At 40.7% G+C, this 14,199-nt stretch overlaps 1 protein-coding gene across 1 annotated transcript in view; it reads right to left on the bottom strand.

Moving 5' to 3' along the window:
* The window catches only part of FAM120A (family with sequence similarity 120A), a 189,423-nt gene that overhangs the window by 60,912 nt on the left and 114,312 nt on the right, over positions 1-14,199 (bottom strand). The window contains exon 8 of the mRNA XM_049896569.1: positions 1,180-1,267. Within this exon, the coding sequence (XP_049752526.1) occupies positions 1,180-1,267 (88 nt within the window). The remainder of the gene's footprint in view (positions 1-1,179; positions 1,268-14,199) is intronic.

The raw sequence follows: 14,199 nt of genomic DNA, 5'->3' as shown, positions 1-14,199 counted from the left end.
GTTGTGAAACATAACATATTCTTTACAATGCTATGTAATTAAGTGCTTAATTTTATCTTTTAAAACACAAAGTGCCATCCTAGAGCCATGGAGGGTGGATGAACCCCTGAAACTATTGTCTTTAAACCTTAAACCAAAAATATCCCCTGAAGTCTTCTTAAAACCCAACAGTAGTCTAGCTTAACTAGTAAAAAAAAAAAAAAGGTCTGCCTTGAACGTTATGCTCTTTTAAGAACTATCTGTATGGGATTAAATTGACAACAGCAACTTGAAAGATTAGATAGGTACCTGAGGGGGCAATGAATTTATGTTAATGGGGAGGAACAACTCAAAATGAGGGTGAGAATGCTTGTACGACTTGAACAATGTCATCAATGCCACTAAATGGTACATTTAGAAACTGCTTAACTGGATTGTTTTGCTGTGTATATTCTCAACAACAAAAACACACAAAGTGCCAAACTTAGTCTTAAGAAGAACAGTTCATGGACAATTCAGTGGTGTTTCCTATACTTTCCATTCCACCTGAACACAGACATAAAGTAACATGAAAATGCTTTGGAAGGTGCTTTGCAAATACTAAATATCCACAAAGCATTTTTGTTGTTTATGTACATGATATTTATTCAATGTTAAGACTATTTAAAAGCTTTAAAGAGAAGTTTGCTGTTCAGTCAACCTTGTATATAAATCTACCTTCTTCCAACAAGCCTGTAACGTGCTCCTTACTAGTGGTCAAGTGTGACAGACATGATTTTGCAATTTAAAAAAGGTATTTCTAGAGGTCTCTATTAACAAGCACAAGTAGAAAACAGGAGAGGAAGAGGTGGAATTTTCATTTTTAAAATGTACATCCCAGATGCTTTCTCACTTAGCCTCACAAAAACCCTACAAGAAACACAGGCTCAGGAAGGTTTTAAGTTCTTTGTCCAAGGTTATACAGCAAACGACAGAGAAAGACCCTCAAGCCGGGTTTTCCCAAGGCAGGCAGCAGCAGCCCAATTCCAATGGACACAGAGGAAGAAAGCATCCCACCCTCATCTACCTTCTAAGTTTTCATATACTAATAACATGCTTAACAGAGACAATTTTTCTTTAAATCAATCATTAATACCACAGACTTTAAGAGCCAGAACTTAAAAAGTAAAATTAAAGACTAAAAGGCATAGACTTTGCTACCTTTGTTTGGTCTCCTGGGTCTCCACGTGCTTGAGGTTCTGAGTGGCTTCCTGTCTTCTCCCAGCCAATTTTGTTCCCACTGATATGGCTGAATATAAAATGAAGATGATTACGGTTTTGTTCCCCTCTTCCAAAGAAACTTACAATAGTAAGAAATGCCCTGAATTCAGTCTACAGACTCATAGTAATACATCATGCTTTAGTAATTTCACCTCCCCTCAAAAACATCTCTAGAAATACTTCTATTATAGGAATACTTTCTTCCTGTTTCAAATAGGTAAAATAACCACTTATTACAGAAAAGAAAATATCAAGCACCAAACCTACAAATTACCAAGCAACTTAAAGATTGTCTATGATGTGCTTAGCACCAGAGAGCAGAAAGAAGAAACAAATACAATTCTTACCCTGAAGAACTTTCAACCATAACAGAGAAACAAGATAAAGAATCGTGTCATTTATGAGGAGTAAACTTCCTGGCTCAAGGAGACACATGAGACCACAGTGGGCAGCTCCTGTCTGGAGGTGAGACGAGAAGGCAGAGAGGGACAGGAGCTGGCTGAAGGGACACGGGGAATACAGGGTGGGGAGGGGGAGTGTGGTGTCTCAGGGGGACAGCAGCTAGGAATACGGAGCAACGTGTATGTAAGTTTTTATGAGAGACTGACTTGATTTGCAAACTTTCGCTTAAAGCAAGCACAATAAAAAAAAATCATGTCATTTAATTGACAATTCTCAGGCAGTATAAGGTTAACTGCTATCTGGATCGAAGTTTATAAATAACTTATAAATAAACATAAGGTATTAAGTGCCAAATGACAATAAATAAAGGGCATTCCAGCCTATTTAGTGAAATGGGGCATTAAAGTTAAGTCTGACTCAAACAAAAATCTGAGGTGGGGAAAGTACATTCCAGACACAAGGAGATGGAATGACCTTGGTTAGCTCAGAGAACAGGGAGTTAACTGAAATCTATTCAAGGAATGGCTTTATTTGGTTAAGTGGTAAAAAACAGGATGGGAAAAGAGATGGAGAAGATAAGGAGCATCTTAAACGCCAGAATGAGGTATTTCTTTTTTTATTGAGCTTTAGATGAAGGTTTACAGAACAAACTAGTTTCTCATCAAACAGTACACATGTTGTTGTATCACACTGGTTAACAACCCCACGACACGTCAACACTCTTCCCTCCGAACCCTGGGTTCCCTATTACCAGCTGTCTTGTTCCCTCCTACCTTCCAGTCCCTGCCCCAGGGCTGGTGCACCCCTCTAGTCTTGTTTTGTTCCGTGGGACTGTCCAATCCCTGGCTGAAGCGTGAACCTCAGGAGTGGCCTCATTACTGATCTGAAAGGGTGTCCAGGGGCTATACTCTCAGGGTTTCTCCAGTCTCTGTCAGGCCAGAAAGTCTGGTCTCTCTTTTCGAGTTGGAATCTTGTTCTACATTTTTCTCCAGTTTTGTCTGGGACCCTCTATTGTGATCCCTGTGAGAGCAGTCAGTGGTGGTAGCTGGGCACCATCTAGTTGTACTGGACTCAGTCTGGTGGAGGCTGTGGTAGATATGGTCCATTAGTTCAAGGATAAGGTATTTCAATCAGCATTTTTAAAAAAAACTGTCAGTTGTGACCCATTAGGAGGTTGAGAAAACAACTTGGTAGATTTTAACTAGCGTTTTTAAGAAGTGAAATGGAATAGACCAGAATGCACCAAATGTAGCATGAATAAGCGTTTGATGAATTTTGTTTCAGTTGTGTGTTATGGGTCATATGGAAAATGAATAGTTTACTATGCACCCCAGGCAAAATTTTTGGAAAGGAGGATGAGGACAAAGGCCCCAAAACAAGTCCATGGTAGCAGGCCGTGAGACAACTCTGCTGTGGAAAGAGCACGAGAGTACAAGAGGGAAAGGATCGCTGGGGTAACTCTCGGCACTCAGGCCCTTCACTTGCCCCATAGCTCTTGTGGTCTCAACCCTGCCCTCCTCTGCAATGCTCTCTGCTCCAGAAGTATCTCCTAAAGGGTCAGTGGGGACCCCCGGGCATGCCAGTGTAGGTGGCTCTTAATTGGCTTGCCTTTATAGCTGACCTCCGTGACAGATGGAGAGATGTTAAGACCAGCTAATCCTCCTATCTTTCGATCTACTTCATTTTAGTTCTTGTTTATAGTACAACGTACAAAAAGAAGAGGAGAGATGAGAAAACTATCCCATTCTGTTGACGTACTATTCCCCCTCTTAATGGTGTACTAAAATTTTTTAACGAGACAACTCATCTTTTAGGTCTTGGATCCAATGTCAATTCAGTGTGCCCCCCTTCCTCACGTTTACCACTATTTGTAATTCAACATACTTTTCAATTTGTTGTCTGTTTTTACCACCAAATTATAAATTCTGTGAAGCTAAGACCTTAGAGTCATCATCACTGTACACCCAACATCAATCAGAGAGTCTGGCATGGAAACAGGTGCCCAATTATTGAATGAATAAATAAATAACTTAATTGTGGCCTAATATATATGACGGTATAAATCTAATTTTTTATGTGACAAAATACAACAAAGATTCATGCATAATTATGAACCATAAAGTACATTAGAATTGTTTATTAAATATGCAGATTCCCAAGGACTTCATCCCCAGTGATTCTGATGCAGCGTCCCCGGGCTAGGGCCCAGGAAGCTGAGTCTCAGTCCTTAAATGCGCACACTAGTACACTGGAACAAAGGAAGGCCACACTTGGAAGGAAAGCTTCAACAAAGGATGGCGCTTATGTCTACATTAAAAGGGAGAAGCTGAAGCACCATGACTTGTCCAATTTAAGATGACACAGAAAGCAATAAAGGAGAAGCTGTATTTATAAACTTAAGTTTTGTTCTATACAGATTATGAAACCAAAAATAAAATACTGTCAAAATCTGTATGCTCATTCATATGACCTTCTAACAATTACACTATAAAATGTAAAATCTTGCCTGAAAAACATCTTGACCAGCCAATTTTTTAAAAATCCAGTATTTTTCAATAGGATAAATTATATGAATTTACACCTAAAGAAAGGAAAATATCTGAATATGACACATGCTTTGTTTTGAACAGATGGGTTACTCTGAAATTTCAGCATATTTCTATATACAATTGTTTTATTTTACACAATTGATTATACATTAAAATTCTACTTAAAACAATCTATGCAGATTAGACATTTCATTGATTTATATGACACTGAGATATGCCACAATATGTAGAGGGGCACAGGGGAAGGGGAGGGACGGTGGGCCAGGCACTGTGCAGATAGTTTACAGGTGCTAGCTTGTTTAGCACCTACACATGGTATAAATCTTTTTAGAGATGATAAAATTTAGGCTCAGAGAGAAGGAATCTACTCAAAGTCACAAAAAAGTAATTAAGATTCAAGCCCAGACCCATTATTTCAAACTATTACCACATATTGTTACCAAAAAAATCTAGCCTCAAAATGAGTTTTACATATACACTTAAGAATGCAACAAGCAATCAACAGAAAAAAAAAGTATACTCATAAATTAGAACAGTGACATGGAGTGATAAGTCCACACTACCTACTAAAGTCCATACCACCAGAGGTGCTACAAGCTCAACTTCACCGTACAACACACTAGGGGCTTTCTCCGTATTAAGCTTGTCCAAGACAGCAAACAATTCTCATTAGTGAATTATGTTTCCTACACATTTTCTAGTCAGCAGGTTGGTGATGCTAGCATCGAAATGTAATGATGCTTATTTACCCCGAGTATAAAAGTCTGCTGACTCACCACAGTAACTTGTCACTCATTTTCCTACCTACCATAGGTGTGTGGTTGTTCTTTATGGAGCAGAGGAGGACGATAACACTGACTAAAGAATGGCTTCTCAACAGGAAAGTAAGAGCAAAGGCAGTCAAAATGGAAGAAACAAAACACAAAAGATGAAGGTAAGAGATCAGTCAACAGTGGAAACACTGTGTGAGTGCACGCGAGTGCTCATGTGTGTCTCACAGATACGGTTAAAAAAGGGAAGCTGTTTCTCAACAAGTGTATAGAAATTTTTTCATTTCTGTTCCACAGGGTTGAGAACAGACACAAATTGGTAGATTTCTAAATCAGGGTAAGAAATAAGGGTATGAACTATAGTGGGGCACTGGAATGGAAAGGAAAGACTTAATATAAGGCAAAGTCTCATTCAACAGGTATCACTAGGTCTGACCAAGGGACGAGCACTGGATCAGGTACTCTAATATTACTGAAACATGATTAATCAAGTCAATGTCACACATTCAGGTTCTGTCATATAGCGGGTAGGCATTAAAATTTGGCACAAGAGTTCCTTATGTAACAGTGAAAATAACAGACTAAAATTCATGTCCCAGGACTTTCTTTCATATGTTCTTCAAGACTTCGCACTTCTGCTGAAGGAGGATATGTTGCAGCAGATAACGACACAGAATAGACTGGTCACGGCGCTGTGCATTTGTGGACCACAAGTGAGGGGTGAGAGACACCTAACTGTGAATCACATATTGCTGTGACAATATAAAATGTCTATATAGGTCAATGGTTGTATGTGTGTGTGTATATATATATATGTAGAACACACACACAGAGGCATGCACCACATAATATCCATTAGGGCAACATCCAACCACATATATGTCCTTGGTCCCATAAGATTATAATAGAGATCGGAAGTCCTGACTGGAGAACAGGACACAACAGAAGTACTTAAATCCTATGTCTCTCACCACCTCTCAGGTCCTGCATCCACCCTGGCCCTGGGGCGGCAGGAGGAGGGGGTCCCCACGCTGTCCCACAGTAACGGGGCAGACTCCACCATAGCCACCAAGGGAGATGCCCTGTGAGGCCACTGTCCCACTCAGCCAGGGCGCCCTGCACCTCATGCCAGGGCCAAAGGCTCCAGCTCCTCTGGAAGTGAGGTGGTGTGTCAGCCACTGGACCCATGGTAGTGGGAGGAGGAGCAGGAAAGGCAGCTGCGGAAGTAGGTGGAGGCAGGGGAGAAGGCAGGGCTTGAAGAGTTTAAAGCCCACTGGAGCTGGGGTGGGGAAGGAAGCAGAGAGGAAGGAAGGGAAGGGAGCTGGCGGTGTGGCTGGAGAGCGAGAGAACTCTGCGGCAGGGCTCTCGGGGACCAGGCTGCAATCAAGCAGGATCAGGGATGGCAGAGCCAAGTTTTCAACCAATGCTTCTGCGTGGTGGTGGCGGCGGTGCAGTCCCAGGCTCACCCAGTGACTGTCCTGTTTGCCTCTCTCCTACATATAATATGCTGTTCACACAACGTCCAAATCACATAACGTCCTATTTCACAGAACTCATCACGGGCGTTAAGTGACACATACCTCTATACGTGCAGACATACACACATGCCTCTATATGTACACTATCTTGGTAATGGTAAATATGATTAATTTTTGCCCAAACATAAAATTCAGAGTTTTTATTTAAAAAAATTAGAAATTTTGCCATTTGTTAAAAAGTCAAAATATAAAGTAGCCATCTGTCTGACACAATAGTACTTCGGCTATTCACTTAGCTTCTAGCCTTTGTACAACTAGATAGCCTAGAGCGGGTTAATAAGTAACTCTCTTTTGTGAACCACATATTTCTTTGGAAATGAAGTCTGAGAAATTCAAAGAAAACATCAACAACACTATAAAGGAAACTAAAAGAAGCATAAGGAGCTTATTTCCTGGGATACCAAATCAAGAAGAGCTAAATGAAATTCTTCAACTGTTTTACATTAAAAGTCAAATCAATGTTTTGGTTTTTCATTGCACCAACAGTTAATTTTCTTTTTTTATTGTGCTTTAAGTGAAAATTCACAAATCAAGTCAGTCTTTCATAAAAAATTTTATATACACCTTGCTATATACTCCTAGCTGCTCTCCCCCTAATGAGACAGCACACTCCTCTCCACCTTGTATTCCCCGTATCCATTCAGCCAGTTTCTGTCCCACTTGGCCTTCTCATCTCTGCTCCAGACAGGAGCTGCTCACATAGTCTCATGTGTCTATGTGAGCTAAGAAGCTCACTCCTCACTGGTATCATTTTCTATCTTATGGTCCAGTCCAATCCCTGACTGAAGAGTTGGATTGGGAATGGTTCCTGTCTTGGGCTAACGGAAGGTCTGGGGACCATGACCTCCAGAGTCCTTCTAGTCTCAGTCAGACCATTAAGTCTAGTCTTTTTAAGAGAATTTGAGGTCTGCATCCCACTGCTCTCCTACTCCATCAGGGGTTCTCTGTTGTGTTCCCTGTCAAGGCAGTCATCTGTTGTAGCCAGGCACCATGTAGTTCTTCTGGTCATAGGCTGATGTAGTCTCTGACTTATGTGGCCCTTTCTGTCTCTTGGAAACCCTGGTGGCGTAGTGGTTAAGTGCTGCGGCTGCTAACCAAGAGGTCAGCAGTTCGAATCTACCAGGCACTCCTTGGAAACTCTATGGGGCGGTTCTACTCTATCCTGTAGGGTCGCTATGAGTCAGAATCAACTCGACGGCACAGGGTTTGGATTTTTTGTTGTTGTTTTTTTTGTTTTGTTTTTCTGTCTCTTGGGCTCATAACTACCTTGTGTTCTTCATTCTGGTGTTCTTCATTCTCCTTTGCTCTAGGAGGGTTAACACCAATTGATGCATCTTAGATGGCCGCTTGCTAGCGTTTAAGACCCCAGACACCACTCACCAAAGTGGGATGCAGAATGTTTTCTTAACAGATTTGATTATGCCAATTGACCCAAATGTCCCCTGAAACCATGGTCCGCAAACCCCGACCACTGCTACTCTGGCCTTCAAAGCGTTTGGTTTATTCAGGAAACTTCTTTGTTTTTGGTTTACTCCAGTTGTGCTGACCCCTCTTGTATTGTGTGTTATCTTTCCCTTCATCTAGAATAGTTCTTGTCTACTATCTAATTAGTGAGTACCCCTCTCCCTCCCTCCCTCCCTCCTCTTGTAACCATCAAGGAATATTTTCTTCTCTGTTTATTTCTTGAGTTCTTATGACAGTGGTCTCATACAATATTTGTCCTTTTGCAACTAATTTCACTCAGCATAATGCCTTCCAGATTCTTCCATGTTATAAAATGTTTCACAGATTCATCGTTGTTCTTTACCAATGCGTAGTATTCCACTGTGTGAATATACCATAATTTATCCATTCATCCATTGATGGACACCTTGGTTGAGTCCATGTTTTTGCTATTGTAAACAGTGCTGCAATGAACATGGGTGTACATATATCTGTTCATGTAAAGGCTCTTATTTCTCTAGCATATATTCCAAGGAGTGGGACTGCGGGATCATAGGGTAGTTCTACTTCTTACTTTTTAAGGAAGAAGCAAATGGATTTCCAAAGTGGTTGTACCATTTTACATTTCCACCAGCAGTGTGTAAGTGTTCCAGTCTCCCCACAACCTTTCCAACATTTATTATTTTGTGATTTTTTGATTAATGCTAGCCTTGTTGGAGTGGAACGGTATCTCATTGCAGTTTTGATTTGCATTTCTCTAATGGCTAATGATCGTGAGCACTTCCTCATGTATCTGTTAGCTACCTGGATGTCTTCTTTGGTGAAGTGCCTGTTCATATCCTTTGCCCATTTTTAAATTGGGTTATTTGCCTTTTTGTTGAGTTTTTGCAGTATCATGCAGTTTTTAGAGATTAGATGCTGATCAGAAATGTCATACCTAAAAAGTTTTTCCCTTTTTTATAGGTAATCATTTTACTCTTTTGTTGAAGTCTTTGGATGAGCATGGGTGTTTGATTTTTAGGAGCTCCCAGTTATCTAGTTTCTCTTCTGGTGTTTGTTCCACCAATAGTTAATTTTTAAATAATAATGACAGCTACTATTTATAAAGCTTATTCATCAGCTCATTTAATACACAAAACAACAAGCTTCTCATCCACATTTGCGTCCCCTGGGGCTTAGCAAGTTTAAGGTTCCCACCAACTGCCGTCGAGTGGATTCCAACTCATAGCGACCCTACAGGACAGAGTAGAACTCCCCCATAGAGTTTCCAAGGAGCGCCTGGTGGATTTGAACTGCCGACCTCTTGGTTAGCAGCTGTGGCACTTAACCACTACGCCACCAGGGTTTTACACAACTACAAATAGCAACCAGAACCTGGAAATTATAGTCAGAAGCATTTTAAGAACTGGCTCTTGGCAACAGCCAGTTCTAGGTGTTGGTACCCCTCAGATGTTGAGATTGAGCAGTGCTGCCTTACTAAGTGATTCATCTTTCACAATCCAGGTGCTGTCCTACAGAGTCACATGGTAGCATAAATTAACTGGGGGTGGGATTGCAAAGCTTATTCAACAGATGCCGCCATAGTACCCTGGAATAAATAATGAATATTGAGATATACTTTTATATTGGGCTTTTCTCCCTACTTAAAATATGTATGTAAATATATAAGGAAATGAAACAAATCTATATAAATAAAGTCACTAAGTTTATAAAAATTAAGTTGGTCTTCTCTCCTTTAAAACGGCAGTATGACACTGAAGCAATATTAAGTACAGTTAAGAATGCATATATACTTATATATATACAGTTAAGAATACATATATACTTATGTACATACATTAAGTTGAAGTCCATAAAAGAAGACCCCATTGCTATAAAAACTGCATGGTGGTATATGGAGTTCCTGGGTGGTATAAACCGTTAACATGCTTGGCTGCTAACTGAAAGGTTGGAGGTTTGAATCTGCCCAGAGGGGCCTCAGAAAAAAGGCCTGTGGATCCCCTTCTGAAAAATCTGCCACTGAAAACCCTATGGAGCACAGTTCTACTCAATCTGATACACAGGGGGTTGCCATGAGTTGGGGTCACCTTGACAGCAACTGGTTTGGGTCTTTTTTTTTTTTTTTTTGTAATGTTAGTATATACAGAGAAAAATAAGGTGTTTAAATATTCATTAATCTTTTGAAAATACCTGTAGTTCTATTTCTATTTCTACAGGTGGAAAGCTGAGCACCTCTAAGCAGAAGGCTTGCTGGAGGCGTAGGGTGTCTCTGGGCACTTACTGGCAGAAGGAAAGAGGTCTGCAGAGGCTGGGCCACCCTGCGGGGCTGAGAGCCAGCGACTGGCTCATGGTCACGTCTGAGAAGATGTCCTGATTGAAGAACTGCATCCTGAGTCGTATCTGATCCTGAATTGTAAATTGTTACTTCCCTAATAAACCCTATAATGGAGAGTATAGTCTGTGAGTTCTGTGTGGCCATTGCAAGGAATTGTCGAACTCCTTAAAGAAGGAGAGTGCCGGCGGGGGCGGGGGACACAGAAGGGAGGACTGGTGTCAGAACTGGTAAAAAGGTTGGAGGGTGAAGCACGTCTGACCTTCACCTAAGGGAAATCAGCCTTGAGCTTTTGATCTCGATTCTCTTTCCCCCTTGTGAAGTTAAGAGGAGGTCAGACACCACCCCCATGCCATTTTTACATGCTTCCAATGTTTCAAGTCAATGTAACTTTGTATTGGGATGACAACTAGAAAATAAAGCTATAAAAATAATCAAAAACTTCAAATTAGCAACCTCAAATTGGTTTCAGACTCTAAAAGCCCAAATGAATCTATCAAAATAACATAAAAACAAACATCTCCACATTCAACTGTAATTCTTAATTCAACCAAACTAAGGTTACAAAGACTTGACAAAGACCAGGAAGCAGAGAAAACAAAGGGCACTTCCTTCATTTAAAAAAAAAAAAAAATTTTTTTTTAAATCAAGAGCAAGAAGTATATGCTGATGATACTCCAGAAATCAGCACATTTCTTTCTTATTTTACTGCCAACATAATTGTCAGGGATCTGCAGTAACTCTCCAAGGCACCTGATCTATTTTTCTCCAGCAGACACAGAGACACACACAACTAGAAAGAAGTTTGTGTTCTATAGAATTGAAGGGAGAAGTAGCTAATTAAACTCGAGACTGATCTTTCCACAGGCAAGTCCAACATAGCTAGTCTCTAATCTTTGTTGGAAAGATACCACAATCAGACATAACTGTAATTAGATGAAAGTGAAGAGGACTTGAAGCACTTACTGATGATGATCAAAGACTATAGCCTTCAGTATGGATTACACCTCAACTTAAAGAAAAAAAAAAAAAATCCTCACAACTGGACCGATAAACAACATCATGATAAATAGAGGAAATACTCAAGTTGTCTAGGATTTCATTTTACTTTGATCCACAACCAACGCCCATGGAGGTCATAGTCAAGAAATCAAATGAGGCACTGCACTGCACAAATCTGCAAAAGACCTCTTTTAAGTGTTAAAAAGCAAAGATGTCACTTTAAGGACTAAGGTGTGCGTGACTCAAGCCGTGGTGTTTTTAATCGCCTCATATGCATGCAAAAGCTGGGCAATGAATAAAGAAAACAGAGAAATTAATGCCTTCATATTATGGTGTTGGCAAAAAATGTTGAATATACCATGGACTGCCAGAAGAACAAACAAATCTGTCTTGGAAGAAGTACAGCCAGAATGCTCCTGAGAAGAGAGGATGGCGAGACTTCATCTCACATACTTCAGACATGTTATCAGGAGGAATCAGTCCCTGGAAAAGGACATCATGCTTGGTAAAGTGGAGGGTCAGCAAAAAAGAGGAAGGTCCTGAACAAGATGGACTGACATGCTGGCTACAACAACGGGCTCAAGCACAACAACAATCACGAGGATGGCTCAGGACTGGACGGTGTTTCATTCTGAAGTACACAGGGTCGCTGTGAGTCTGAACAGACTCGACGGCACCTAACAACAAGTTTTAAGAACTTCTTGCCTAATATACATTTTGCAAAAACTGTAAATGAAAACATAGAAGATGTCACAAGAGCAACAACGCATGACTTCCATTTAATAGCACAGTGGAAAAATGCTGGCTACGGTATTAAAGAAAATAAATGAACACCACGAAAGAATTTTAAAGTATTTCAGTTGAATAGGCATAAAAGTAAGGAAACCAGATTCCAAAAATGAAGTCAACCAAGAACCCTGAGGACAGGAGATATGGGGATATTAGCAAATTTCAAAGCGAAGGCTGCTACCATCTGAACTGAAATACTAGCTCACATAGTCTCGTACGTACCCTGCTGTTAACGTAACTATTCTTTTACAAAACAATTTATCATGCACTTTTTATGTCAGAACATTCTCTTTAGAGGTTGTATGATATTCCCTTGTACGGCTATTCTCTACTGATGGGGGTTTTGGTCACATGCATGTTTTCTGCTATTACATATGTTGCTGTAATGAGCCTCCTGTCCTATATTCATACATGTACGGTACAAGCATTCCACAGAAGACAGCCCTACAGTTCTCAGAAACATACGGGTACCAGCACTGCCCACCCCAAATGCTGAGAAATTTTAGTAATCCCTGCCTGAAGAGTGAAACCGTTCACGTCCCACCACCTCCACCCATTTCCCCACACTGAAGTTTATCCTTTAAAATAAAAAAGTTTGACAACTGAAGAGATTGGGGCGGGGGGGGGGGGGGGAAGGATATCTTATTCTGTTTTAAGTTGCATTTCTTTGATTTTTTAAGTGAGGATGAACATCACTTTATACATTTATTGACCACCTATGAACACTTATTTTTTAACGTGTAGGGAGCTTTCTTTTTCGGTAAAGTCGCTTTTATTCTGTAACAGTCCCCTTAACCCAACACTACCACTTGTTATGGATTGAATTATGTCCCCCCAAAAATGTATCAGCTTGGTTAGGCTATGTGTGGTTGTCCTCCATTTTGTGATTTTCCTATGTGTAGTAAGTCATAATCTCTGCCTGTGGTTAAAAGGATTAGGGTGGGATTGTAACACCACCCTTACTCAGGTCACCTTCCTGATCCAAAGTAAACGGAGTTTCCCTGGGGTCTGGCCTGCACCACCTTTTATCTCTCAAGAGAGAAAAGGAAAGGGAAGCAAGCAGAGAGTTGGGGACCTCATACCACCAAGAAAGCAAGCAGCACCAGGAGCAGAGCAAATCCTTTGGACACAGGGTCCCTGCGCCGTAGAGGCTCCTCGACCAGGGAAGGATTGAGGACAAGGACTTTCCTCCAGGGCCGACAGAGAGAGAAAGAAAGCCTTCCCCTGGAGCTGACGCCCTGGATTTGGACTTATAACCTACTAGACTGTGAGAAAATAAATATCTCTTTGTTAAAGCCACCCACTGTGGTATTTCTGTTATGGCAGCACTAGATGACTAAGACACCACTTTTTTTTTTTTAAATGCCACTAATTTAATGTCGGAGAAACTAGTTCATTTATTTTGTAGAATGTCCCACAGTCTGAATTTGGCTTCTTGCTTCCTTGTGGTAACATTTAACTTGTACTGCAGGACATGTTTTTAAACGGTAGAAATTAAGCCTTTGTTTTATGTTGCAGACATTTTGTCCTATCCAGTCAATATTTATTGAGCATACCTTGGCAAATAAAAGACACAGGCCCTGCCCTTGTAGTACTTACAATCTATTCTGAGGGGTGGAGGGAAGTGCAAGGAAGTTAAGGACACTTATAAGAGCTATTAAGGAGTCAAAAAGGATATGATGAAAAAAGAATAATGAGCAGGGGGCATACTTAGCTGAGGGTCATAGAAGGCCTCTCTCCTCTGCTGTTTATCTAAGTTTATGACTTAAGGTACAGAAATTATAAAAAAAATTTCCACCATCAATCTGTTGAAGTCATTAAGGGCAGGGGCCCTGAAGTTGAACTGTACAATTATTTCACTCAGTTAAACAGCCCAACTGTCCAGAGACCTGTTTCTCCCAAGGGCAAATGGCATCAAGATAGCAGAACACTCATTTACAAAGTATCTTTCCAGTCCAAGGGTCATTCTGAACAAATTTTATGGATGTTTCACACTATACTCAGAATCAAGTCGTTACTCTATACTGTGGCCGTTTAGGCCCTTTGTGACCTGACCTCAGTGGCACACTACTCTCCCTCTGGCTCACTGCACTTTATCCATCAGCCTTCTCCTACTTCTCACACACTGGCCACAC

The sequence above is a fragment of the Elephas maximus genome, chromosome 9 (genome assembly GCF_024166365.1).
Source record: "Elephas maximus indicus isolate mEleMax1 chromosome 9, mEleMax1 primary haplotype, whole genome shotgun sequence".
Taxonomy (NCBI): Eukaryota; Metazoa; Chordata; class Mammalia; order Proboscidea; family Elephantidae; genus Elephas; species Elephas maximus.
Note: the sequence above shows the minus strand (reverse complement) of the source record. Positions and strands in the feature narration are given on the sequence as shown.